Source organism: Melanotaenia boesemani, chromosome 17, assembly GCF_017639745.1.
Source record: "Melanotaenia boesemani isolate fMelBoe1 chromosome 17, fMelBoe1.pri, whole genome shotgun sequence".
Classification (NCBI taxonomy): Eukaryota; Metazoa; Chordata; class Actinopteri; order Atheriniformes; family Melanotaeniidae; genus Melanotaenia; species Melanotaenia boesemani.
In genome coordinates this window covers 26,630,330-26,657,459 of record NC_055698.1, presented here as the reverse complement: position 1 = coordinate 26,657,459, position 27,130 = coordinate 26,630,330, and the positions used below count along the sequence as shown (strand labels likewise).

At 37.4% G+C, this 27,130-nt stretch overlaps 2 protein-coding genes across 3 annotated transcripts in view; both read right to left on the bottom strand.

Annotated features, from left to right (window-relative positions):
- Nucleotides 1-297: 297 nt before the first annotated feature.
- Nucleotides 298-6,799, bottom strand: LOC121656688 (secretagogin-like). The gene is made up of 11 exons (XM_042011809.1): nt 6,584-6,799; nt 5,821-5,891; nt 5,263-5,358; nt 4,819-4,908; nt 4,358-4,414; nt 3,913-3,990; nt 3,772-3,827; nt 2,503-2,548; nt 2,351-2,410; nt 2,025-2,093; nt 298-1,056 (listed from the first exon to the last, which is right to left on the bottom strand). Exons 1-11 carry the CDS (start codon nt 6,639-6,641, stop codon nt 931-933), a joined length of 807 nt encoding a protein of 268 aa, XP_041867743.1. The 5' UTR covers nt 6,642-6,799; the 3' UTR covers nt 298-930.
- A 58-nt stretch (nt 6,800-6,857) lies between these two features.
- LOC121656679 (F-actin-uncapping protein LRRC16A) overlaps nt 6,858-27,130 on the bottom strand; it is a 36,782-nt gene continuing 16,509 nt past the window's right edge. Inside the window, exons 4-38 of one of the 2 annotated variants that reach the window (XM_042011796.1) lie at nt 23,896-23,955; nt 23,369-23,490; nt 22,870-22,967; nt 22,699-22,769; nt 22,122-22,195; nt 21,851-21,926; nt 21,407-21,495; nt 21,158-21,252; nt 20,723-20,809; nt 20,513-20,616; nt 19,779-19,856; nt 19,571-19,647; nt 19,370-19,474; nt 19,107-19,176; nt 18,888-18,969; nt 18,689-18,788; nt 18,525-18,579; nt 18,181-18,353; nt 17,516-17,584; nt 17,346-17,439; nt 17,155-17,253; nt 16,909-17,037; nt 16,626-16,748; nt 16,340-16,515; nt 14,837-14,924; nt 14,587-14,748; nt 14,367-14,433; nt 13,353-13,603; nt 13,061-13,176; nt 12,278-12,806; nt 11,958-12,000; nt 11,657-11,836; nt 11,393-11,512; nt 10,316-10,471; nt 6,858-8,972 (exon numbers count right to left, since the gene is read on the bottom strand). In XM_042011796.1, the coding sequence (XP_041867730.1) occupies nt 8,848-8,972; nt 10,316-10,471; nt 11,393-11,512; nt 11,657-11,836; nt 11,958-12,000; nt 12,278-12,806; nt 13,061-13,176; nt 13,353-13,603; nt 14,367-14,433; nt 14,587-14,748; nt 14,837-14,924; nt 16,340-16,515; nt 16,626-16,748; nt 16,909-17,037; nt 17,155-17,253; nt 17,346-17,439; nt 17,516-17,584; nt 18,181-18,353; nt 18,525-18,579; nt 18,689-18,788; nt 18,888-18,969; nt 19,107-19,176; nt 19,370-19,474; nt 19,571-19,647; nt 19,779-19,856; nt 20,513-20,616; nt 20,723-20,809; nt 21,158-21,252; nt 21,407-21,495; nt 21,851-21,926; nt 22,122-22,195; nt 22,699-22,769; nt 22,870-22,967; nt 23,369-23,490; nt 23,896-23,955 (4,143 nt within the window). In that variant the 3' untranslated portion in view covers nt 6,858-8,847. Of the gene's footprint in view, nt 8,973-10,315; nt 10,472-11,392; nt 11,513-11,656; nt 11,837-11,957; nt 12,001-12,277; nt 12,807-13,060; nt 13,177-13,352; nt 13,604-14,366; nt 14,434-14,586; nt 14,749-14,836; nt 14,925-16,339; nt 16,516-16,625; nt 16,749-16,908; nt 17,038-17,154; nt 17,254-17,345; nt 17,440-17,515; nt 17,585-18,180; nt 18,354-18,524; nt 18,580-18,688; nt 18,789-18,887; nt 18,970-19,106; nt 19,177-19,369; nt 19,475-19,570; nt 19,648-19,778; nt 19,857-20,512; nt 20,617-20,722; nt 20,810-21,157; nt 21,253-21,406; nt 21,496-21,850; nt 21,927-22,121; nt 22,196-22,698; nt 22,770-22,869; nt 22,972-23,368; nt 23,491-23,895; nt 23,956-27,130 lie in introns of those variants that run through there. The other variant, XM_042011797.1, reaches the window with a different exon arrangement.

Below are 27,130 nucleotides of genomic sequence, written 5' to 3'. Positions count from 1 at the left end.
CTTTGGGTTGGATCTGCCCTCAATTTAAAAGCCTGTTTGGAATAAATGACATTATGCTTGTGGATAATGTCACATACAAATATAATTAACTGTGCAAAGCAGGTTTTTTTTCTCTTTTTCTAAGTAATATATTTAATTTACTACTTAATTGATTATTTAAATGACTATGTGAGAAAAATATGGATATAATACAAAATGAGCAAATTAAAAAGATTCAACCTGATGTTTAAGATGTTAGAGATCCTATAAGAAAAAGAGTGAAATGATGGCACATTATGCAGATGATCAATATACAAATAAACGTAGACGAGAAGAAACAAATCCTGTGGTCTCAGACTTGTGTCCATCTGGGTTCTCTTTAGTTTTTAGAGTCAGGTGGTGTTGGGCTCACAATATTCGGTCACTACAGACAGACTGATTTTCTTAATATTCGAACTGTGTGAGTGGTTTGTGTGTTTAGATGAAAACACTGAATATAAAAACTGTAATTTGTCAAAGAAGAAAGAACCAGATGAAAAATTTTTCATAGATGTTATCACCATTATTTCTTTTACTATATGTCAATTATGCCATTCAAACAATGTTTCAGGTTGTATATTACCATATTACAAAGATGCAGTGTTCAATATAATCATGATAAACACACACACATATCAACATTTACACAACATACATGCATAACATAACATAGCACACTCCTTGTCCTGATGCTACGACTTCTAATGCAGAAAATATGAACAATTACGTGAAGTTGTTGTCATTTCAAAAGAAAGGAAATAAATAATAAACCAAAGCAGTTTCATATCCAAACTAGGATGGAAGAAAAACCAAATTCTATAAAGTAAGGAGAAAAACAGAAAAACAACAACCACCGACACCAAGAAAGAAAAAGAAAAAGTAAAAGCCTTTTCTGAATGTTGTTGTGGTGTGTTAGCATAGTTTGAGGCCAAGGCAGAGAGCCAGCTCATTCTTCTGGATCTTTCCATCTCTGTTGATGTCACAGTGGCCCATCAGGGCGTTCCTGAACTTGTCCAGTTCTGTACCACTGATACTGGGCTGTATGAGGGAGATATAAGATTGATATTATCAGCAAAGAGAAAAGAGGTCATATTAATTCGTTGTAGATCAAAATGGCAGTTTTTTATCTTTGGTCTCTAAATCATCCATCTCTTCATCCATCTATCCTAGGAGCTGGAGCCTTTTCTAGCAAACACAGGGTGAGAAATGAAGTACACATTTACAGGTCACCAGTCCATAATTAATGGCAAATATGACAGGATACCACTGGAGTCAAATGGACTCAAAAGCATCAGGTTTATTTCAAATATGCCCTCTATTGAAAATGTTGGAAATCTACACAACAAAGATGACCTTTCCATTCAAATCTTTTCAGTCTCCAACCACCAGTTACTGTATCGTCGACCAGTTAGCCTTCTTGATTATCATTTAAACTAATTAAAAATAAGGACATTGTGAAAAAGTTAATTATTTCCCCTTAAGCCCAAGTTAGTATCAAAGTTAATGAAAAAAATATTACTTTAATTTACATCATATACACACATATGCATATCATCAGCATATTGTTGAAGCTGTATTTAGTGAGCATGTTAAGATACCAACATCACATTTTAAATCAAAACACATCTATGCATAAAGCTACAAAGATAAGTAGAGTGGTTTGAACTACTCAGTTTTTGTTAAATTTTTTGGTCAAATGCTAACAAGCTAAATGCTAATGGTAACTAAATGATAAATCTTGTAATTATAGAAAGAAAGTTTGTATGCAGTTTTAGATTAAAGAAGTACAGTAGCTTTTATTGTGAGCTGCCTGTTACAGTGATAAGCCTGTTTTAATAAAGAAAACACTAAAGAACAAATATCATCCAGTGACACTGACAAATGAAAATATAATAATAAAAAGACATCACGTACCTGTTGCTCAAATATCTGACTACGCTATGTCATACTCATTTGGTTATGCTGCAACATCATGATGTATGATAAGATTTTTTTTTTTTTTTTACCTTCACCAGCTCCATCATATCCTTGACAAACCCATCCACCTCAGGACCTTCCAAGGCACCAGTTTTGCTCTTTGGACACACATAGTGATACATGTTTTTTAGTTTCAGCTAATAGACTGAATTTCTGAATGTAATTGGTAAATCTTTCTATTTGCCATAATAACATAAAAGCAACATTTCTTAATGCTTTTTGTGTACATCATGGATGTAATTATTTACATTTAAAAACAAAAGCGAAGCTCTCAAAATAGGCACAGAATCTAATAAAACGATAAGACAGAGCAGAACAAAACAAAAATTATGAAAACACAAAAATCTGGACTCACAACATCATAGTGAGCAAATATCTTCTCAAAGTCTCTCTTTCTATCCTCCTGACTGCAAGCCTGAAAGCAGATTGAGATAAATCCTTAAAACATTTATTTGAAAACAATCTAAATTTGAAAGCAATAAACAAAATGATTTTTTTTAAACTTACATCCATTTTAAATTTCAGTAAGAAGTTTTCTTTCAGTGACAAAATTCTGCAGAAAAAAATGGAAAACAAAGACCTGTGATGAGTTTATTTTCATGCACATCACATTGTTGTTAGTGGTCTGTTGCTGTTTGAACAGTAGCAATTATTAGAAATTAGTAATTTCTACTAATATAGTTTATTTTGATTGTTGGTTTTTACTTTATTGTTGATAAATAAGAATTGTTTACTAAAACAGGTCAAATACACAACCACAAGGAGATGCAAAATGATCACAAACGAGTAAGCTAAAAAAAGTCAAACACATTCTATCAGTGGTTCCCAACCTGGGGCACTTGGTCACCAAGTGGGCCACCCAAAGAGAAAAGGGGGTCCTCGAGGACTTGACTGTTCAGAGCTGGTGTGATTTAAATTAAGGCCATGTCCACACAGTGACGGGTTGCTGTGTATTCGGCTCAGTTGTTTTTGTTTTTAATCATTTGGGTGTTTCATGCACATGGACCGCGTGATTTAGGAACCCCAAAACACAAATTTTGCACTATTTTCATTGATGGTGAGAGTATTACGTCTCAAAAATGCCACAGTGCAGATGATTTGTCATTATTTTGAAAAAGAAAAAAAAAAGTAAGGCTATATGTTGATAAATAAGGTTTGGTTGGTGGTGAAAAGCTGGGATGGGGGGGGTCCACAGCTTTTTGGAAGTTCTATGAAGGAGGTCCTCAGGGAAAATAGGTTGGGAACAACTAATCTATATTATAAGTCTTTGGAAGTGATGCCATAATTTCCTTCTATTAACGTTTACAGTTTGTGCATCAGTGAGGCCTTTCCTCATCTCTTAGTCTCTCCCACCTGAGACCTGAGAAAGGAGAAAATCAACAACCATAAAATCCTTATTTCAGTTATATTTTCAGTCAGCATGACTTATGTTGACAAATATAAACACAATTTTGTTAAGCTAACACTTAACCTGTAAGATGAGAAAAAAATACGTTTGTGAAAATGTATTTTAAATGCCATCTACAATGTGGGATAAATGTGTGATGAGATGACAAATCCCAAAAATGTCTTTTGCAATGGATACTCTGGTATCATTGCTCCTTCAATGAGCCTCCTCTTTCCCTTTCTCCTCTAGATTTTTTTGGGAATTACAATATCCTTCAAAACGTTTGACTGAGAGTGATTTCCAGGTTGGCACCAGCTAAAGAAATTAAATGAACCTCTGGTCTCCGGTCTAATGTCTGCCCTCTCGATCACTTCACACAGTGCCAGTACCTGGCCAGGTCGTTTAAATCAAGTCTGCCATCCTTGTTTTTGTCAAAGATCTTCATCTGCAGGGAAAGAACATTCAGGCTGAAGACAGCAATGAGTAATATTATCCATTAGCATCACAGTTTCAACACAACTACAAGTTACCATGGTGCCGGTGTACTCTTCCAGTTTTTCAGGGGTGATGGACTTCCTGTGTTGAAGGAACAGATCCTGAAGGAAACCCTGACAGAAGATACAGCAAAGATGCTTTAAAACTGCTGGAAGAACTCAAAGTTGGTTTTCAGTAGTAAACCATTAATATTAGTTTTGTTTGCATTGAGATATATTATTCTAAAAGTAGGAAGCATTTAAACTAGTTTACAATGAATTGATTTTATCTGAAAATGTTCTGTCACTTGTTTTGCATGCAAACATTTACTCAAATAAGTAGATTATTATTTCTTCTGCAAACAACATAATTATAAACAATTCATGTTTGGTTTGACTTTCATTTGCAAAATAATACTTAATAGTATCTATTAATCATTTTTCTTTTTTAAAAAATTCTTTATTGGGTAATTTGTGTTAAAAAAATAAGTTGAGTGGAAACCTTGAGCTCATTGGCTGAGATGTAGCCGCTGCTGTCTGCATCATAGTTTCTCCAGATCTGCAAAAACAAAGAAACAAAACAAAACAAAACAAATAACAAAAAAAATTGAAACCAAAATTCAATATGTGAATTTGAAAAATACCATAAACATTACATGATTTATCTTTGTCAGGAAGTTGGTATTAAAACATGTCATGTAGTGTCAAACTTTAAATATTAACAAAGTTTTTCAAAGTTTGGATGCCAGAAACGTGCAGAATCATCCTCTGGAGACAATGAATGCTAACGTCAGTCTGCACCTGATAAGCACCCTACAATGTTGTGAACATGACGTGTGCTGAGCAAAGTGTTGCAGGTTTTTTTGCATTTTGAAGGACATTAGGTGATGAAGTAATTCTTTTCTTTTCTATACTTGATTATCAAACTTTCACCTTGTTTGTTTACTTGAGTTTGACCCTCACCCTCATAAACTCCACACTGTTGTCCAGCGGTGTCTCTCTGCGGAACAAAAGCAGGAAGTTTTCCTCCTCAGGAAGCATCATGGTGGCCAGCTGGAACAAGATGATGTTCAGTTTTTACAATTTTCTTTTATGATAATTCACTTCTTTTTTTTTTTTTGTCAACTCAGATGAGCCATTTAAATATTAAAACATACTATATTGATCATTTTAAACTTCATTTTATGCTTTTTTAGTTACACATGCAATAACTAAATATTGATTCTGTTTAAGCATATTGTTGATTTACGACATCAGTTTATCAACTCATCACCATTTCAAGAATTCTGATCCATCATGATAATCGGAGTCTCTCGAATGCGAAGCAGATGTATGTGTGCAGTGTCTTTATCATATAACTACACACCACCAACGGCTCTTAGTTTTAATAAAAGGATGCAGTCGTACCTCTTGAATCTGCAGGCATCTTTCAGCTGCAGTGTCACAATCAGACACAAATCTTTCTTTTAGTTCTCTGATTTTGTCCTCAGTTATCTCCTCTTTCTGAAAATAGAAAAACATCCCATGTTTATCTAAACCGAAGATTTATTTTTTAAGTAATAATAAAAGGACAATATAAGCTTAAGAAACAAAAAGAAAAGAAAACAAAACAAAACTGTGGTGTTGTTGCTGGTAATACATTCCAAGAGACAACATAAATATCTAAATAAAATGAAATAGTTTTTGGTTTTCTTCACAAGCATTGCTTCTGTATCAGTAAACAATAAAATGAAATAGTAAAAAAATAAACAACTCCCCTCCCAAAACAACAACAAAAAACACCATTAAATGTTATTTCGTGTTTGTCTTTTAATGAGGAATTGCAACATGTCGGATTGTTGTATGATAAAAAAAACATAGGATCTAACATGGGCACTGAGACAAATTTATTTAGAAAAATTGCAAACATGAGTTGTTGTGAAGCAACAAAGAATTTGAGGAACTAAAATGAAACACTGGTTTTACCTTCATCCCAAGTTTTTGTAACATGTGCTTAAAGAAGGCGTCCAGCTCCTTTCCTTCAATGAAGCCATTATCTGTAACACACAAATAAAACGGAGATAAAATTTATGCCTCCTCTCAGGTTTGTCTTTATGTGGCTCACCAGTTTTAGAATTAGACTTACTACTATTTTTATTAAAACCCAAAAAAAAAAAACCAAAAAACAATACTTGGGAAGTTTAACCTGTATTTTCTATGCCGTTTTATGTGAGAGGAAGATAAAAAAAAATTAAATCTGATTATTTTCTGTTACTATAGAGACAGAAGAATTGCTGCTTTCAAATACAATCTTTAATTTTAATCTTTAAAATTCCTAAAAGACATCATGTAAAATCATGTCAGGTGTAATTTCATACAGAAAACCATCTGAAAGATGATCCGAGGTAAATTGCCATCCCATTATTAATGACTTCCATTTTATGTGGGAAACTCCTGTTTTCTGATTTTTATTTTATAGTCTTGTTTAAGCTTTTATTATAAACTGGAATTATTTTTTTTTTTTCCATTTGGAAACAGAAATTTGTTAACCTCACATGCTATAAAATTAATTTCAACAATAAGTTACATTAGGTTACACAAAGTCCAAAAGAATCAATTAAACTTTTTTCTGAAGTTGCTAGTTCACATATTTTGATAGTAGAAATAAAAAATCTAGTTTGTACTGAATGTGCAAAATTTTATTACTGCCCAACATGAACAAGAGTCATCAAAAATGTACTTTTTGTACCGTTTTTGTCGAAATGTTGCCAGATCTGTAAGAATCCTGCAGAGTCCAGTCGGTCCATGGTGCTAGAGACCAGTCCAAACAGAGAGCTTGGTACAAAACAACAGTAAAGGAAAAAGATGATGGGTGATCCACTGAAGTAAAATCTACTCAATGTTTGACCTCAAGCGTCTCCTGAAATCAGTAAAATGAGTCTGCAAGGAGACTCAGCCTCTTGCATGTGAGGGGAGGAGCAGAGAGAAAAACGAATGCAGACGGGTGTGGAGAGAGAGCTGTGTGACCATTAACTGAGTTTATTTGTATAAACATACACACAGAAAAATATTTGTATGCTTCAGGTCACATTTTCAGTCTTATTGCTCCAATGACAAACAATTAAACATATATAGAAGTGAAATGTATAAAGCTGATTAAAAAATAGTGATAATATTTTCCCAGTAAAATAAAAACCATCACCAATTATTTGAAAGGAAAAATTATCCATAATATTCAGCATGCCTCAACTCAATAAATCACATCTTCTGCTCATAATAAAATATAAACCCCGACGTTTCTGCACTTAACAGATAAAAAAATCCCATTCAAATTTATAAACAGAACCTTAAACAAATGTTAGTACATATTTACACTGATATATATAATACATTGGTAAGTGCAGTAGTACATGATTAACAGATATCAGTATTTAACCATGCATGTTACAGTGAAGATGCGGCAGCAGTGTGGAACTGATTTAGATGCTCCTTTTAAAATCTTTAATATTAATATATCGGCTCGATGTCATTGTTTTCACAGAATATTTGCAACTTGATGTAAGCAGAAAAGTAAAGAAACTGACGAGTTCAATGCTCACAGCGACAAAAATAAAACAAAAGAGATAAAGTATTGACTGAAATATATGATTGTTTAAATGGACATTTTAGGAGTTCAAAAACAAATTTATTACAGTAAATAACATTTTAGCAGAAGCATTTTAGCTGCAGAACATGAGATTAAAAACAGAACATTAACACTGCATTCAGCAGTTCTGGGCAACAGGACAAGCTTTGACTGAAATGAGGAAAATCTTTGTCTCCATGGTTGGACTTCAGTGTTTATGGAGTCAGTATTTACTAAACTCATCCCTGCTGCTCAGAGTGTGAGCTGACTTTGAGCCTCATTCATTTTTTTCCTGTGGTGTGATTTAAATTCAGACAGCTCATTCGTTAAAATCTGACAAGTCTTTGCAGGTGGAGTAAACAGTTTAATTTATATTTTAAGATTTTAATATAATTAGCAACAATCTTGATAATCTTGAATAATGAAAAATAAGACTGTTTCTGTTTTTTATGTATTTATTTTTCTTTTTGCAGTGTTCTGTCTATATGCTAACTAATAAACTGGATCAGTGTCCTGCTCTGAGGCCGCCACACAGAAGGGACTGGACATTTTTACAGTGATGGGCATAAAATATTTGAACATGAACCTGGTTAAACTCTGGCAAGAGCTTGCAACATCAGCATTAAATCTTTTTGCCAATGCTAGTAAAAGCTAAAGGCAATATTATGAATTACTGTGTTAAAACTGAATATAACCTTAAACAGATTTTGACTAGTGAGGTTAGCATTTTTAGCTAGCACTTAAAGCCATTAAGAATCAATGATTTATACATTGGTTCTGTGAAGCCATGCCTGAAATCAGGTTTTAGACATTTGCTGCTCATCTTCTGATTAGTTTCAGATCATCTCCGCAACCAGCTGCTAATAGTTTTTTCTTATATATCTGTTTCAAGATAATAAGTTAATTCTCAGATGTCCTGCTGGTATAGATCGCTGAAGCACCAGCTACAGCTCACCTGAAGGGCAGATATAACACAAGACAGCTTCAATCAAGACCCTGTTATGTTACAGAAAAAAACTCAAGACAGACTCATTCTTCTCAGTGCTTTGGACTAAGTGAGCTTTTTCATGGCTGGACATGTTTATATAACATGCATAGATTGTCTCTGCACCAGATAAACCCATCTGGTCTGCTCTTTATGGTTCTATTAGAGCTGTGGACAAAGAGTAACGAAGCTGTTTTAGCATCCATTTACATGGGCCAACCTCTCTACTCATAAAAACATGACAAAAATATGCTTTTGTGTACATTTAGCAAACATGTCTGAAATGTGACAAGAAAAAAAAAATTAAATGATCCATGTTACATCAACTTTGCTTATATGTGACATGGGTGTAGAAGGGAGAGTCAAGCAGGGTTTAAAACAAATGATGAAGCTCTTCCTGAAATCACATTGAAGGAGTTTCATCACCAGACTCGTCTGATTTGTTGTCAGACTTGATGTCAGCAGGTAAAGTTGGACTCTCTTCTACAGCTGAACTGTGATCAGTTTCTGCCTGAGATGGAGGCCTCACTGCAAAACAGAGGCAAAGAAAACCGATATGAGAAAGTTGCTACTGACAGACAGTGATTTAATACTAACGCATATCTGATATTTGAGTAAGAACTTGGGGTACATCAGATTTATAGCAGAAAATTTAACAATCCCAGAAAATGATGCTCCTCCTGTTACATCGATATTACCTCAGTCTCAAAACGAAGAAGGATAAAAAAAAAAAAGTATTTGTGCTTTAAAATGTGCATTTATTGGAGTCCTGAAACGTTCCAGAAACTGGAGTGATGGCATGGGAGAACGCTGTCTGTCCCAGAGGTTCCCAGAGCCTTTGCTGCCACTGTGCATGTGAGTATATGAATGCACTGTTTGCTGCTTTCTGCTCACTTCCTGCTATTAATATGTAAATCAATACAATAAGAAGCTTCATCTTCTGTTCTTAACAAGTAAAGAAAATAATGATTTTCACAACCTAATGTTTGCAATATGTGCCATTTTCATTGCACTCTACATGGCAGTTGTCCTGCATGACTTCGCCCACGTTTCCAGCTCAGAGAGCTCATCCTCAACACTAAATCTGCTGCTGTGATGTGCTTGTGTGAACAGCAACTGTGGAAAAAGTCTGAACCAGATTGTTTGGACATGTTCCTCAAAATCTCTGCTGTTCCTGCATGAAAATGGCTTTCAAAGGTGGTTATGTAGCTAAATTGTTACATATAGTTACTATTATCTTTTTTTTTTTTTTTTTACTAATCATTTTTATGTTTGTGCACTGAATATTTTTATTATCTTAAGAATTCTTACATATTTTTTTTCTTTAGATCTCCTAAACGTTGATGTGGTTTAGGGGAAAGGATGATTCCAAAATACAAAAAGAACACAAACTGGAGATGAATAATCCTTACTCACCAAGAAATAAGCTAACAAAATGGACTACTTCTAGCTGGCGATACGTAATAAATGCAGTATCTGTATCCAGGTTCACCTAAAAGCAAACAGTGTATATTATTTCTTTCTATTTATATTTTTATATGAATATTTAGTTAAAAAGACAGAAGTCAAAAGTTTGAGTTTATGTTTGTGCAGTATAGAATAAGGGGTGACATGCGTGTTATGTGTGTGTGAATGAGTGCATGTGTGTGAGAGAGCGATGGATCATGATCAGGTGTGCGTTTTTACTTACTAATAATCTGTGTATGTTAAGTACTTGAGTGTGTGAAGATTTGTGTTTTTAATATGCAAAAATGGTTTTTATTATGTAAAGCCCTTTGTGTTGTATGAAAAGTTCTTTATGAATAAAATTTGATTTGATATGATATACATAACTAGAGAAAAATAATAAAGGATAAACTGTAGCATCGAACCATAGGCAGGGAGAGATTTGGTGCGCTCGTGGTCCTTCTCTCTGCCACTTGGAGGACTGGATGACCTTTTCAGAGATGACCACTGTCTACTGCCGATGCTGGGCTCGGTACCTGCGATGGGTTGGTCAAAGGTGTCGCCTTCGAATGGAAACTCAACTGCAGGAAGAAGAGATGATAGCTCAGACAAATCAGACAACACATTCACTTATTTTAAGCTCACAGCTGGTGCCCTGGATTAATTACTTGAAGGTGTTTAGATACAAACGAATAAAAGGCAAGTAAAAACAATCAACTCTTAACGGATGGATGATAAAAAAAAAAAAAAAATCCTATTCCTGTAGCTCATCTCCATGGTTATTATAATGATAGTTCTCTTCTTTTTGTTTTAACCAGAGTTAACATGAAAAACTAAGATCCATTCGAAATCACATGCCCACATTTTATGCTAGACGATACTTAAGGTTAAACTTAATTTAACACCTCTGTTTTCATAGATCATGCAGAGCAATGCTTAATGAATTGTTATCTAACACCCCCGATATCTGAAACTCACTCCATTATAGTGTCTGTGTAAAATGTGCAATAAAGACTCCTTAAAATAAGCAATTTTCCTTTTCTTCTTGTCTCTGTGATTTTAAAAACACATCTTTTTGCACAGTAATTAAAAAAGTCAACTCGCCTTTCTGATTATAGAGAAGAAACCCAGAGGAGTTCCTCTAACAGTTAATTAGCCTAGCAGAACAGCAAACTACAACATCACACACACATTTGGACAGATCAAGTACAGACTGGGATTGAATGCATCTGCTCTGCGTGTCACAGACCTTTGCTTCACATGTTGTGTGCATGGCGTGTGGAGGCGTCAAGTGTGGCCTTGAAAGCCTTCATTAAACATCTGATCACCTGTTAAATTGACTGTTAGGCTTTCAGCTATCCTTCAGCTAACCCAAACGGAAATACCACAACAACAGCGGCTGCCTACTTCCTCTGATGTTTGTGGTGTCTGACAGTTTAACAGTCTAAGAGTTCTTTTAGTGAAATCAAGAGTGATATTAATGGTTAAATGGAGATAATAACCATCCAGTGGAGACAGGGATCCAACAGGGCTGTGGCCTGTACTCTCTCTGTCCTGCTCTGATGGCGCCCTCATCAGACGAAGAGCAGGAAGTGGTGCCTTGGGAGTCCCTGCAGATATATCTGAGATAGAAATAAATACAGATTCAACAACTGATTGGTTCACAAATTCACATAAAAAAAGCTGATTATCTCCAAAATGATGATGCGTGCATGAACACACCTTTCTGTTTACCATCCCACATTTAACAGCAAACGAAACTGTACCTTTTATATCCTTGTTCTTTTCTAGGACACAGGTGCTGCTTGGTTTAGGATTGATTGGACTGAGGGGCCCACATGTTGAGGATACTGGGGAGGGTTTAGCGGCCTGGGGTGAGGGTGGTTTGAGGCTGATGCTTGGTGGTTTGAACCTGGCAGTCGGCTCTGGTCTGGAGTCTTCTGTGTCTGCTTGGACAGAATGGACATTTGACTTAGTTGCAGGAAAGTGAAAATCATGACAGGAAGTTACCAACCTGAAAATGATTGACTAATGAAGTTTTACCAAGTCTACATCAAACACACTCACCTTTGTCAGCATCCACCTTGTCCACGACAGGTGATGGCTCAGGCTGGAAGAAGAGTCAGAGTTTTTATTCTAACACAAATCAATGAGCGAACACCCACTGAGAACAACAACAGGAACATTTGTGCTTCTTAACAGCTCTTCCATAGTTGTTATATTTTAGGTTTATTGCTGATATGACACTGGTTGTTTATGAAAAAAATATGCATGATATTTTGCTCATTAACAAAATATACTGATTTTAATTCATGATGGCTACAAACACATCTAGGAAAGAATTAAATACTGCATCACTAGTAGTATACCACTTGAACTCCACCCACCTTCTTTTCAGCCATTTTCTCCTGTTTGGCCTTTTTCTCTTGCCTGGCCTTCATCTCAGCCAGCAGGTCTTTTCCCATCACAGGGATCCCAAAGTGGTGATGTATGTGGGGGTTCTCCTTTTTCTCTGTGTTTTTTGTTTTCTCCATATTTTCCACATTCTTCTTCTCTCCCTTGTCCTCAAGTGGTTTACTGGCAATTGGAGACGTCGCCATCTCAAAATCTGTGTGGTTTGAGGATTGTGGTCTTTGCTCTTGTTGAGGCTCGGCTACAGTAACAGGATTTTTCACAGGTGGCGTGGGGAATGTTGGTGTGGTCTCCTCTAACAATGAACTGACAGGGGAAGTGGGTGCAGTGGTGGTGAAAGAGGAGGAGGCTGGTTGAGGTGGTTTGATAGAGGGGCTTCCGTGGCTCTTCTCTGAACGGGATGTTCGGGATTTGATGAGGTTAAAGAAGCCACTCTTTCTGGATTCACGTTTTTTATCTGCAGCTTCTGGCGTGTTGGTGGATGAACCTCTTACAGAGGGAAGTCTGAAGAAGATCAAAAATGAAAAAGAGAGAAAAAAAATTTGTTTCTTAGAATGAAAAGCTGGATGACTCAGAGGTTCTAACACTGTTGGCATTTGGTTCTTCTATATGCCGATGATACTCCACTGTCCACTGACGATGCTTTACAGAACTTACAACACAAGTGGTATCAAAAGTGATAAAAGAAAAATTGATGAGAATGTAACGACATGTGTATTTATGCCACTGAAGAAAAAAAGTTTTGGAAAGATACTTACTTAAAGCTGAGCCTGATAACTTTCTTGGAGAAGAAATCATCCACACCCTCGTCCAGCTTTTCTATTACGCTGTTCTGTTCTGCTTCCTGTGGCAGTGAGCTGCTGGTGATCTCACGCTGAAACAAAGGCAACATGAATGAAGTGAAATACAAGGATTTGAGGTACTGAATTAGTGAATTATTGCTGGAGTCTATCCCAGAAATGATATCAAATGACATTCCACTGACATTACAATAAAATAGAAAATGCTCTGGTTGTACAAGTCAGGAAATTCTTCTTGTTGGAAACCTACTGGTGATCTGCTGGGTTTCATCCTCCCTCTAGGCTTTGGCCGGAGTTTGGTGTGGTTCTCCAGTGTCTTTAACTCCACAGGTGGCAGTTCCACCAAACTGTCAGACATTGCATCAGGTGAAGTAGGAGGAGGGGGTAGGTCTCCATAGTAGGCTGACATTCTGTCTGATGTTTGTGAAGGAGAAGGAAGAGGAGGATCCTCAACATGGATTGGAACCCCTTCCAAAGCTTTGTCCAGGTCAAACTCCATCTCTGGCAAACAGAAGGCAAAAAAAAGGAAGACCACATTAAATTTCTGGTACAGACTAGGATTTCTTTCTTTAATTTTTGAAGTACAACAATCGCCTTAATGGAGAATACAGTATCTGAGCATTCTTCACTGATTACATGATAAGCTATGGCAAGATAATTATTATTTGAGGTCCATTTGCAAAGTTAGTTATTTTGTCCTTTCTTTATACAAAAAAATGTATGTTGTAATTACATCTCTTTTTAATTACTGAAATACCTTACACTCGGACCTTGCACTGACTTAAGTAACTTATCTGTGCATGGTCCATATGGCAGTTGCAAGGATGTCCAGTAGTAAACAAAACAAAACAAACAAACAATAAAAAAAAACAAACAAGCACATCAGTGCTTGCCTCTCTGCACTGCCACCCAGTTGACTTAGAGTAATATTTAAAACCTTGTTGATTACTTTTAATGCAGTGAATGAACAGGCTCCATCTTATGTGTCTTCACTTACACTTGGTTCCCAGAGGTCTAGATGCAAACAATAAAATAAATAAATAGGTCTTGAATGTGTTTTCATAAATAGAATAAAGACTTAACATATCAGACACTGTTTCAGTTAATCTACTAACAGTCCATATTAATGCACGCATCAAGTTATTAAATTGTCTCTCCTCTTCTTTTTCTGCAAAACCCCCACACACCGGAGATCCAGCACGGTGCTGGAATACGTTAACCCCTGGGAAATGCAAAATATAGACGATTTTTTTGTGTCACTCACCAAATGCCACAGAGATAGGACGAAGCATTCTCACCAAAATACTCTTTCGCTTCGATTTAGGAGTCATCTAATGAGCAAAAGCAGATATTGATACTACAGATTGGTACAGATTTTACATCAGTAAATGTTATGAAGCATCTAACGTGATCATAATGATTCAGTATGAAAAGCACACTGTGCTGCCATTTCTTTTAATTTTTTTAGATGTATGTGTCCTGACCATGCATGAGTCTATGTCCTCCAGCCCATGTTTCTGGTCCCAGTTCAGTTTTTGATCCTGGTCATAATCCTCTGGCTGAAGAACTGTCTCATCCAGGACCTCTGCCTCCATCTGGGGCTCCTGATGCACCAGAGGTTGGTTCTTTCTGATCAGATGGTCGGCCTGAAGACAGACAGAGGGAGCAGAGAGGGGTGAAAAGATAGAATAATGGACAATAAAGAGGACACAAACAAACAGAAAGGCCACCAACCAGAGTGTGTTGGGATCTGGATAGAGACTCCAGGATATCATCCACGATGCGATCAGACAGAAACGATGCCACGCTGAGTTTCACTTCGCTGTTTTATACAAAAATATCAAGACAGGAAGAATTAAAATAAAATTTAAATCTGAACAAGATGGTATGCTACAAAAGCTCCAAATGTAGGACTTGACCTGAACAGAACCAAATCTTGGATCTGGGTCCTGAATCAACTGTCTATGTAAAAACAAAGGTCTGTTATGTAAAAGCCACCAACTTTACCAAAATGCTATTCTGTATGGTGGCAGCATATCACACACAGACATAATACGTCTGCCTACAGGGATACAGTCCAAAAACTGACTGTGCGCTGCCTTGACAACAGCCTGGCACTCAGTAGTCTCCAAAACCAAAGAACAGACCTCAGGAGAAAAAGACAAAACACACTCCTCTACAAAGCAAAAGGAGACATGGCAGAAACAACCTGTAATTGCAAATTCCCAGGAATTTAAATCTCTCAGGACTCACATGGACTCAGCATTTCTACTGATTAAAACAAACCTGTCTCAACATCTGATGTTTAGTAAAAGGAATCTTCTCTTATGAAATCCTGAGGTGGTTTACAAGCCATGGTTGAAAATACAGCTTTGCAGAAAGATATAAAAACAACACAAAATATCATCAGCTCACAGCTGCCGTCTCATATTCTTTTATCTTTCTTCATCTTATCATTTTATGTTGCTGTTGTTTGTTAATGCACTTATGACTGTACTTTTTATTCCTCTTGAACTCCTGAGAATCAGTGCAGTAAAGTAAGGCTGTAATTACATTTTTGTTGTAATTGCAATGAGAATAAACTAATTTGTTCATGTTAAAGTTTCTTTTGTGTGCTATAATAATTAGAGTTGCAAGAAGTTAAACTGCACTTAAACTGCAGTCATGGACTAAAATTCCAGTCATGGCCTTTTCTGATAGTTGTTAAACAGATGCAAGAACCCACAACACAATAACCAGACACCATGGGAAGTGGATTATGAATCAGGATTTGGGGCCTAGAAACTTCAGGTGGTTTACTTTGCTACAGTAACTTAAACTGCAAAGCTAACCTGTTCTATTACTATTTATCTATGAGAGATGAGATTAAGATGTTTAAAATACCTGAACATCATTTCAATTTTCTGGGGATTTTAAAGACCACAGTACACAGATACCAACAATGTCTCCTTTTTCTCCTGTTTTCCGTCAATTGTTAAAGACCATCAACCCATTTAGCTTTCTCTGAAAACACTCAGTGATGTGGTTATCTAAAGCCATTTCTCACACATGTGTCAAATTCCTGAAAATGTCCAGATATGTTCCAGAGGAACAGCATGTACAGTAAGAGCCCAAATTCCATGACATTCACTCCACAGTTTCCCACACCACAGAGTGAGATGAGTCCAGAGTGAGGACAGACTACGGATTAAGCCTTAACTAAGCTAACTATGCTAACACACATGCAGCAGATCAGACCTGATCCTATTGATGATGTCGACCCCAGATTGCTCCAGCAGAGTTGTGGTGATGAAGCTACGAGGAATAGTCATCCTCCCTGCACTGGCCTTCATCAGCTCCTGACGAAGGCTGCTCCTCTTCATCACATGAGGACACAGACCCTCAGCAGCATCCACCATGGACACCAGCAATGTCTGGAGAGCATGAGTTAGTATAGTTTAAACCTTGCACTTGAATTAATACAGCTTAGATGAAACCTGTGTCCTGCAGTAGACTGCATGTTACTGTTAGATGAGTTCAGTACCTGCAGCTGCTCGTCCATCACTCTCGACAATTCTCCAGCCATGGACTCCAGTTTATCCTGAATTGCTTCAATGCATGCACCTTTGGGCCCCCCACTCCTCAGGTGGTACAGGTTGGGAAGCAGCTGGAAAAAAAAAGGTACAGAAAAATGATGGAAGGCAATCAATTTAAGGAGCAGCTGGAAATCCCTACCATGAATTAAAGGAAGACATCTAATACTTATAGTTTAATTTGGAAATTTATAGGTTAAAGGCTTTAATTGGTCATGATCTGTCAGTTCTTACTCTTTTAGAGTTTCTAGCGTCCTTCATGAGCTTCTCTGCCACCTTCATGTCCTCTTGAACAGAGTTGGTCTCTGAGAACCTCAGAGAGTTCAGGTGATCCTGCACCCTCACGCACATCATGTCAATCATCTGCATTAGTAGGAGGTTACAGAACAGCCGCATGTTAATTAAATGTAGTTAGAAGTGATTTAAATCATTAAATCATAGGAATGCTAAACGAGTGTATGTGTGTGCTGCAGTGCCTGCCTGTTGTGTGGTAGTGGTGACTATGCCCTGCTGCAGCCTGTACGCCTGCTCTTGCAGGTATTTACGGGTCTCGTGGTTTCTCAGCAGGTACTGTTCCATCTACGAGATATAACATGAAACATGTTTACCTTTCAGAAATGTGACACAGGGGGAGACATTTTACAAAACAACCAAATTTTAAAGCAAAGGACCTTCAGTAAGGCATCTTCAGTCTTCTCTGGATTTGCCTTGAGCGCCTGAGCAGCATCCATGATGGGAACTGGCATGAAACGAATGGTGTAGTTCCTGATGGAGACAGATCACAGGCTTACAGCATGCAGGAACCCCTTCTTGGACTGCTGGAGCCCAGCTTTAAACTTACTTCTCCAAGGCAGCTGCTACATCCTGTAGACCCTGAGGGCTGATGTTATTTCGATCCCACAATAACGTCCTGCAAATGTAGACAAACCAAAAAGATCGGCACAACAAAGAGAGTGATTTGTTTGTGTATGTGAAGTAATTTCTGATAAATAAAATGTTAATTAGATGTAAATATTATCTCCCATACGCACGAAACAAAAAGCAGAAAAATCTCCTCCTGGTAGTTTTACAACTCAATTATATATCTGGCAAAAATACAAGATTTCTTTTGTTTGTGGGAAAACAGCCAAATGTGGTGGAATCCAGTAAAAAGTCAAATATCACTACTTTACTTCCAAATGAAATGCTGACACTAAACAATGAATTACTTTAAACTGTAATGACAGAGAGATTGAAAGATGACAAAAAAATTTGACTAAAAGAAGACATATTACAAAGATTCAAGCCATTAAACAGCCAAAACGCTGTTACCAAATAAAAGTTGAGGAAACTCTTCCTCCACATCTCTTTCTAAACATCAGCCATTGAGCTTTTTATTAAGAGAAAGAAGGAATCACTAAAAGTTTAATCCTTTTGTTTTTCATGTTTGAGATCCACTTTATTGACCCCTAAAGTTTACCTTCATGATTAAATCAGTTGAACTCATAAAACTGCTTCCTTGCTCACCTGAGCTTAGTGTTAATCTGCAGGGCTTTGGCCAGCATCTTGGCCCCCATGTCTCCCATGGAGTTGCCGCTGATGTCCAGTTTGGTCAAAGAGGTATTGCTGCCCAGAGCGTTGAGGACGATGGAGAGGTCGGTCTTCAGCTTGGAGTCAGCCAGGGATAAGGATGTCAATGGCTGTAAAGAGCGGAGTCATTGAACAGACAAGTTGTCGTCTGATTATGTTCTCCTGAATACTCTGAATTATTTTACAGATAGTATGATAAAATAAAAGATGAAAGCTGTTCAGATGAGATGAAAATAAATTTTGACAAGATGTTTCATAGATTCTGAAAATGCTTCACTCACTGAATCCTCTTCTTGAATCATATACACCAAGTTGTTCAGGACATGAGCCACATTCCTGTGAAAGACGAGGGCATTTCAGTTTTATTAAAAGATCAACTGTACAACAACAATAACAAAACACTGGATTATCTTAAAACAATGTTGGTTGTCTGTTGTTCACCAACTTAGATTTTATGTTGTTGAAGTTTTTGCCCAGTGAAAGATGTCTGATGGAGCGGTTCTTGGCCAGCCAGACAAGAAGGGTGGTGAGGTCCATGTCCAAACCTAAGTGGACAGCAAGAGAGAGACAATTGATTAATGATCACCATATAAGTAACATATTACCTGCTAGAAAAAACAAAATAGAAAGTAAAACATCCTCACTGTTGTCTGAAATATCCAGGCTAGAAATGTTGGGGATCTCAGCGATGCAACCCTCCAGAATCTGGGATCCTCCTGAACGCAGCTGAGAGAAAAGACATTAACATCCTCCCAATCATACAACTTTATATTGATTGATATTAATACCTTTGTATGAATTAATACAATCCAATAGAGTGCAAACTGTATGTTGAAGAGTGTTCACATTTGGGATGGTTTTACCTCACAGCAGCTGAGATCTAGAGATACATCACTCAGGTTCGGGTTGCAGCCGAGGCCCAGCAACAGTGCCCTGCAGACAGGAAATCACTGTGATGACACTTTCTTATAATAGATTAGTTGGAAGGCCTCTTACTTATTAGTGTAAACATTTTTGTTGCTGTACAATCTAAATACTAAGGAAGTGACGCTAGATATTTTAAATGCTTTTTATTGAAACACAACTGAACTTGAAACAGTTTTAAGTGTTGTTGAATTTTTCTTACTTCAAAGCCTCCAGAGGGAGCCTGGTTCCTGACAGACTGACAGACGTCAGAGCCTGAGCACAGCTGAAAAACTGCTTGAAGGATGGAGGGATTTCCTTACACTTTCTGTGTGAGTGAGAGAAGTGGAGAAGTGTTAATATCAAAATGTAATGCAGAAATAGAGTTCATGACTTAATTGAATGATTGAGTTTAACAACTCACCTTTGAGAAAAGACTGTTCTTGACATGTTGAGGACAGAAAGATGCTTCAAAGATCCTCTGAGCAGAGATGCACACACCTTAAAAACAATCAAAATAATTCAAATACAGTAAGCAGATTTAAACCAGACGAGTGAAGTCATAATACAACATGACTGCACAAAAGTACAAAGTATATTTATAGATATATGTTTCTTCTTTTTTTTTTTACCAGCTCCAGCGAACAGTCACTGTTAGACAGATCCAGAGTTTCCAGGCAGTTGGCATGACTCAAGAAGCTGTGCAGATTCTGCGAAGAACAAAACCAATAAGAAACAGTGACACTGATAAAATCCTCAAATCCACAAACTGCTCAGGAGTATATTGATGGCTGAGACAGCGGCTCATTTATAGGTACATTTTTTTCAAACGTCACTGCCCCCATACTTCCATGCATCCTTTATTTTGGGATGGTAGTCAGACAATACATCCACCAGAGGGCAGTGTAGAGTTAAGAGTTCATTAATGAGTTTCAACATCAGTTGTAGACAATAGCAAACATGGTGATGGTAGAGGAGATCATGATAATTATATATTTCAGAAAGAGACATAAAAAGAGGCAGCGCAGTAGACTGCGGTGGCCATTAAATACAACACAGCTTCTTCTTCTTTGTTCCTTTTGCTGTTTGCACATCAGCTTTACTGAACAACATTGCCCCCACGGTTCCGGTGGTACAGCTCCAATTGCTGCATCTGGGTACGCATCTGCAAGTTCTCTGAAAATGGACCAAATTACCCACAAAAAGGATGCAGAAGACTGACGGAAAGCTTTGTATAGTTTTAGTTTAGAGCATAAATGGGTCTTTAGTCCAGTGTCTTCAGCAAAACCTTCAAAAAAATTTATGATCATAGACATTTATTTTGTTTATTTTGTTGTTTCTTTTTCTAGAGTATGGAGGTACATACTGGTAGGTCATCCCCTCTGAGGGAGTTTCCAGACAGGTCAAGGTGTATGAGGGTGGAAGCGACAACAGGGTTGGCACAGAGAGCCTGACAGAGACTGTTTACACCTGCAATAAATGAGAAATATGCTTGCTGGATAAAACAATACATGGTAGTAAGAAATTATCACAGTTTTTTTTTTTTATGTTTTGTTTGCTTTTTCTGTATGCTCACCTTTGGGGGACATGGAAGTCCTGGAGAGGTTTAAGTGCTTTAGGCCCATAGGCAGTTTGGCGAGTTGGGCGCTCAGAGTAGAAGCACCTTAAAGCAAATCAGATCCAGCAAATTCATTTTCTGAGCTTCAGAAAGGGGAGTGACTATCAGAGGACTCCACCTGACAATCAGCTACAAGAAGTTTTTGATATTCAAGAAATTATTAAAGATTATCAAAGTGTGGTCGATCAACTGTTGAACATTTTGAGAATTGAAATTATGCCCAACATTATCGTAAAAGTGAAGATTAATTTAAATCTACATACTATAAAAGAAGCAATAAAACATATTTTACTCTTGTTGTCATCTCAGGAAGAGTACACAGACAGGACACATTGACATCCTTTGTGTGTATGCCAAACCCAGCATAATTTGTGTGTGTGTGGGTGTTTTAACCTTTATCTTCCAGTGGATTGTTGCTCAGGTTGAGTGTGTGGAGTGTAGAGGAAGGGTTGTGTGAGAGAGCGCTGGCCAGTTTCTGAGCAAAATCACTAAAGAAGAGAAAACAGGCAAAAACAAAAGGTCAGGAACATGTTTAACAATTGTATTGTGGACAAACTAAATAAATCCTCACCCTTTCATGAGCAACAATTAGCTTTAAATGGACTATGATTTCTGCACATACTGAAAACACAAAGACTTTACCTTTTAAGCCCGGCGTTGTCGAGCACCAGCTCTTCTAGTCGACTGGATCGAGTCACAACCCTGCAAATCTGGTCACACACATCTGCAGACTGAAAGGCAGAAAGATATTAGAAATATGTCTTCTTACTGGTTCAAATCTTAATGTTCACAGTTATTTATTTGTCTAACTTACGCTATCTTGCAATAATTTTATCTTAAGTTATTTTAATCATTGTGTGCAGTTATTTATCTTTATTTTACTGAGAGTTTTCTTTAAGCTCTCCACTGCAGTATGCCTGTCAGATCATTCACAATAGTCATCACATGTCGTACTACTTGCCCATTAGGGACAAATAAAGTGTTTTTGTTATACATGTTAGATGTAAATTTGGCCATAAAGTGCAGCCCCATTAAAACAGGGCCAGAACAAAAGAAACTGGGTGAAACTGAACTGCAGGATTTTACCAGTTTGTAGTCTTTGGTTGAGAGTTTGGTGAACCACTGGTTGTATTCCAGAGCTGCGACAATTGCCATCAGATCCCTAAAAATGACCAATGCAGCCACTTTATTCAATAGGGAAACAGAGATTGTTAAACTGGTACAGGACAAGCTGTTTTGAAGCCGATTTGAAGACTCATGACACAACTGGTCTGCACTGGTAATTTTTTTTTTGTAAATTCATAGTTAAAGTCGTACTATACATGAAAAAACTTGAAGAGTTTTTAAGCATGTATACCTGTTCTCCAGGTGAGCAAAGTCTTGTAAGTTGAGTTCTCTAGTGTCCTGAGTGAGATAGATTGTGTCTACGTCCTGGAGAAAGAGACAACAATAACAGGAGATGAAAAAAAGAATAAAGAAAAGAAGAAATAGCGTCATGATAGTGTGTTGAAAGTTCAACAAAGCTAGAGGAAAAAAGCAAAGACAGACAATAGAAACACAAATGATGGGAATCAGATGCAGCTCCAGCACATGTGTTAGAGTTATTGCTTCAACATGAACTGCACATGAAAAATGAATATGGAAAAAATGCTAAAGCAGCAAAAAAAAGAAGATAAAAGTCAAAGAAAAGGAAATACAACTATGCAGCAGTGGCTCAATGAGGAATAGACAGAAAAGAAATGGAACAAAAAAGAGGAAGCAGAGGAATACAGGGGCACCAAACAAAGAGAAAAACTGTGAAAGAGGGAACAAAAGGAGTATGAAGTTGTCCATTAAGCATAAGAAATGGCAGAAAAGAGATGTGGAAAACATATAAAAAAAGACTGATTTAAGAAAAAAGCCACAGCAAAATGATTTAAGTCTTTGGTACTAACCCATTGGACCTCCTCTCTGTATGGTAGCCCCAAGTTATCACATACACACCGGTACTGATGGGAAAAGCCACCTGCAAAAAGGCGCAACAGCAATGTGTCAGTATTTAAATGCATTTATCAAATCTTTCTAGACTTATTTAGTCTTTATTCTTAACTTTAAGGTTTATTTACCGCAGGGTCCCAGATCAGATGAGCCCTGATCGTCCCACTTGGCTTGCAGGGATGCTGTCCTCTCTGGAGGCTTCAAATTCAACTTCCTCATCATCTTCCTTCCTTACAGAGAGATGGAAGAGAGAGAAAAAACCAAAACAACAGGAGAACAGGAAATAGCAATGACTAAACCTGAGAAGACATCAATAAATCTCACACAAAATAATTCCTGCGACACACAGAACTGTAAGACCAAAAAGTCAGTTCTCACTAATCTTAACACTAAATTTCAATGAAATCCCTTACTGGCTTAACATAAAAAGATAACCTGAGACTAACACTGTAACTTACTCATCTTTAATCGAATAACAAACTTTTAAAAAAATCTGATAAGCATCAAAAAGCTTTTTTTTTCCTTTTAAAAGTCTTATTAAACATTGATTCTTTGCAACCTTCTAGAAGCTACTGATTCTCCTTGGCTGTGTCCTCTCAGTCTAACTGGAGGCTGTGTGGTACATACACAGGTGTGCCAGCTGGACAGATCCGGTGGAGACAGATGCCAATGTGAGCAATCGCCTCATCTACTTCCTCCACTGAGCCCAGCTGAAGGCTCCATGGCCCGCGCTCATGCTCCAATACTAGCTGCAGGGGGCGACATACACAAAGAGACTTGATATGCATCACCAAAATCAAAACTCCTGGTTTCTTTTGAACACATGCTGAGAAGGTGAATTAGGATGATTCAATATGAAACTTAAAGATGAACAGACTGTGGAAGAAAACATCTTATGAGTTACAGCCTTGGTACAAGTGAGACCCACTATGAAAGAATGCTGTGCATTTTTAGTGTTTGCATGTTTGAAGTGTGCATTTTTGTGTGAACCAAACATGTAATTTCTAACTGATCATCTACCCCCAGTAGCTAAAATATAATATAAAATATGAGTGTGTGTACATTTTATGCTACCCAGGTGTTTTTGAGTGTCTTTGTGCCATAAATTTTAGCAAATAATGAAATGTCAAACTGCTATTTGCTTTTGTTTGTACCTGAGTGGGCTTGTTGCTGCTGATTCCTTGAATGTCCAGATAGTTGAAAGACTGTTCAACCTAAAGTAAGTAAGAAAAGACATAACCATTTCAAGTCAGTCTTGCACTGTGGCATCTACTCATAGGACCATGAAAAGTTTTGAGAAAAGAGAAAGAGCAGCCTGACAATTTTTTTTTTTTTTTTCAACAAAATCAAAAAGAACAAGTCATGTCCTACAAGATCAGGAGGGCACATAAATAGACAGGTTTTCACAGGAAACATTGCAGACTGTATATGCATATCTCTAATTAACTGGAACACCACATTTTATTGCACAGATCGAGAAGACTTTTGTGACTCTCAGGTACTGGTTTTATTCCTATCTCACAGATCGACAGATACATGCTCCACGGGAATCCATGAAATAAAATGTGGGGTTCCCCATGGATCAATTTTAGGCCCAATATTTTTTAATCTGTACATTGCCACTTGGGGATGTCATCAGGAGGCACGGCATTGATTTTCACAGCTATGCTGATGATACACAGCTTTACAGTTAACAAACAGAATGAAAAACGTATTAATCAAAACAAAAAAATTATAATAATTTTTAAAGTGTTTACTTGATCATGAATAATCTCATGGTGAGCTATGAATATTATAAAAATGACTTTATATACAAAGAGATCATCAATTACTCCTGAACTTGGACAGCTCCTGCAGTCTGGTCCCATGAGCGCTTCAAGGTGCACATCCTTGTCGTGGTTAAAAGGGAAAGTGGTACACTGTAGAATAAAATTTCATTACATAGCCTACCGTACCTTCTACAGTTTCTAAAGCATATTTCCACCTGCTTTGGTATCACTTTAAGGTACAGTTCACCCATGGAGAGAGTAGTGCATCTGATGAATCCTCCAGGTTAGTCTGATAGATGTTATTAACCTGGAAATAACCTTGATTTCTTTATTAAGTAATTATTGTAATAAAAAGACACTGTTCTGGTAAATTTTAATAGTTAAAGACCACATTCAGCATGTTGATCTGGAAGTCACAGGTAACTTGGACATTTATGGAGTGCTATTCTTGTGGTTGAGGGAACAGATCTGTGCAGGATGTGCAGTCTTTTGCATCAATGCTGTCAGGAAGACCAAATCCGTCTTGACTGAAGCTTGTTCTTGAATGAATGAAATGGATAAAAATAAAATGGTAAATGGTCCGTATTTATATAGCACTTTACTGTACCTGGAACGAAACCAAAGAGCTTTACATTATACATCACATTCACCCATTCACCCACATTCACACACTGATGGCGGAAGCTGCCATGCAAGGCGCTCAACCACAACCCATCAGGACCAATTAGGGGCTCGGTGTCTTGCCCAAGGACACCTCGACATAAACTCGACTTGGCCGAGGATCGAACCGGCAACCCTCGGGTTACAAGACGACCGCTCTACCTTGCTGAGCCACGCCGCCCCATAGTTTAATTTTCCCTTGAGGGAAATTATAACATTTAGATTTGCATATTGGTATTTAGCCTAAATAGCAAAAGGCTTTATACTTCAGTTTTTTAAAACATCTAACAAAAACACTACTGTAGTTTTTTATTATCATGTTTTTATGAACAGCGCAGCACAATTTTGTTGTTTGTGTTTCCAACTTCCCAGCTATAAAACTGGGAAAGTCATTTCCTGTTTTAACACAACAATAATCCTGTCCATAGAGTTTGGTGTGGAGGAACCCGAACAGACTGCACAGAAACCTGAGCTCAGCCTCATCCAACAGCTCTGGGATGAGTTGGATTGTTGACGGCAGGCTAGACGTCATCATCCTCCTTTAGTTTTGGACCTCAGTGATGCCTTGAGTCTGAAGGAGAGCAACATCTGGTGCAAAGACTGTGATAGTTGCAGATAAGTGTTTCTTTGATATGAGCTTTTGAACCACATATGGCTGAAATGTTGAAGGTGTATCAAACAGCACCTGGCACTTACACAAGACTTTGCTGAATAAGCTCAGGATGGCTGGTCAAGTTCCAACCTGCTCTGGAGAGCAGACAGCTTACCATTTCTTTCTTCATATCGTTTGTTTTAAAAGACTTAATGAATGAGATCTGGTTAACAATTGTCAGGTGAGGAGTTTCTTAAATGTTCCGCTGTGGTAGGAGGTGGAGCGTGAATAATTTCCACTATATCAAACCGAAACAAAAAGCTGGACACACTAGGGACTTGAGTAAAGACTTGAAAAAAAGGAATGTGAAAATAAATAAGCTCCAAATAAGTCTGTAGAACAAACGTCTGGAGCAGAGTCATACACTCACACACATTTTCCTTTGAATCCCTCTGAGAGAGAAAGTAAAAATAATTGTGTGGTCTTAACTGCCAAAGAGAGCAAGTGTGAGAGAGGAAAATTGAGAAAACAGTAGAGAGAAAAACAGAAAGCTGGAATAAACTATGAAAGAGAAAGAGAAAATAAGAGTAAAAAAGAGAATAAATATAAAATCTAATAATAAGGCAAAATTTAGAGAAAGTGACAACTAAGTGGGATATAGGGATATGAAATTGTGTTCCTTTTTTAAAATAAAAAGTAAAGGAAGAGAAATGAGAAGGAATGAGAATGAAACAGAAAAAAAGAGAGGGGCATAAAGAAGCAGTGCCCCCTCCTTCGCCCTCCTTGCCAGCTGTTAAATTCTTCCATTGTCTTCTTTTTTTCCCTCCTTCTGCTGCCTCTCTCTGCTGGGACAGTACACACTGAGGAACAAACCACCCTCTGTTTCACTCTCACAGAGTAAGAAAAACCACTGGCCCACTCTGGAACAACAGTTCAGGGGTCAGCTGGCTGAGCTGAAGATCTCTGCTTGCAGATTCTCTTAAGTGGATTATGCAAGTCTTATTTTCACTTGTTACTGCTTTGTTTGTAAATCATCCATCATACAAAATATCCTGCAAGATGCTCCTTGATGTTTTTAAAGGTTAAGCAGCATTTGCAGAATCTATTAAAAGATCTAAATATACAGTAATTTGTGATTTGGTGTGTGTTGAGATTTGATTTAAAAAGGGAAATTAAGACAACTAAATTTTCCTTCTACAAATTAACTGTGGAAATGCATATAAAATGATTAGCCACAAAGAAAATAAACAATCATTAAAACAAGTGGCTAGGGTGAGAAGCTTGGTGATCCGGGAGGGGCTCAGAGTAGAGCCGCTTCTCCTCCACATCGAGAGGAGCCAGATGAGGTGGCTCGGGCATCTGGTTAGG

Excerpts from the sequence above, each read along its gene's own strand:
- LOC121656688 (XM_042011809.1), bottom strand. The coding sequence starts at position 6,641 with ATGGACCGACTGGACTCTGCAGGATTCTTACAGATCTGGCAACATTTC. Across the intron at positions 3,828-3,912 it reads AAGAGTACACCGGCACCATG|ATGAAGATCTTTGACAAAAA; the intron begins GTAACTTGTAGT and ends CTTTCCCTGCAG. Across the intron at positions 2,411-2,502 it reads TACTGAAATTTAAAATGGAT|GCTTGCAGTCAGGAGGATAG; the intron begins GTAAGTTTAAAA and ends ATCTGCTTTCAG.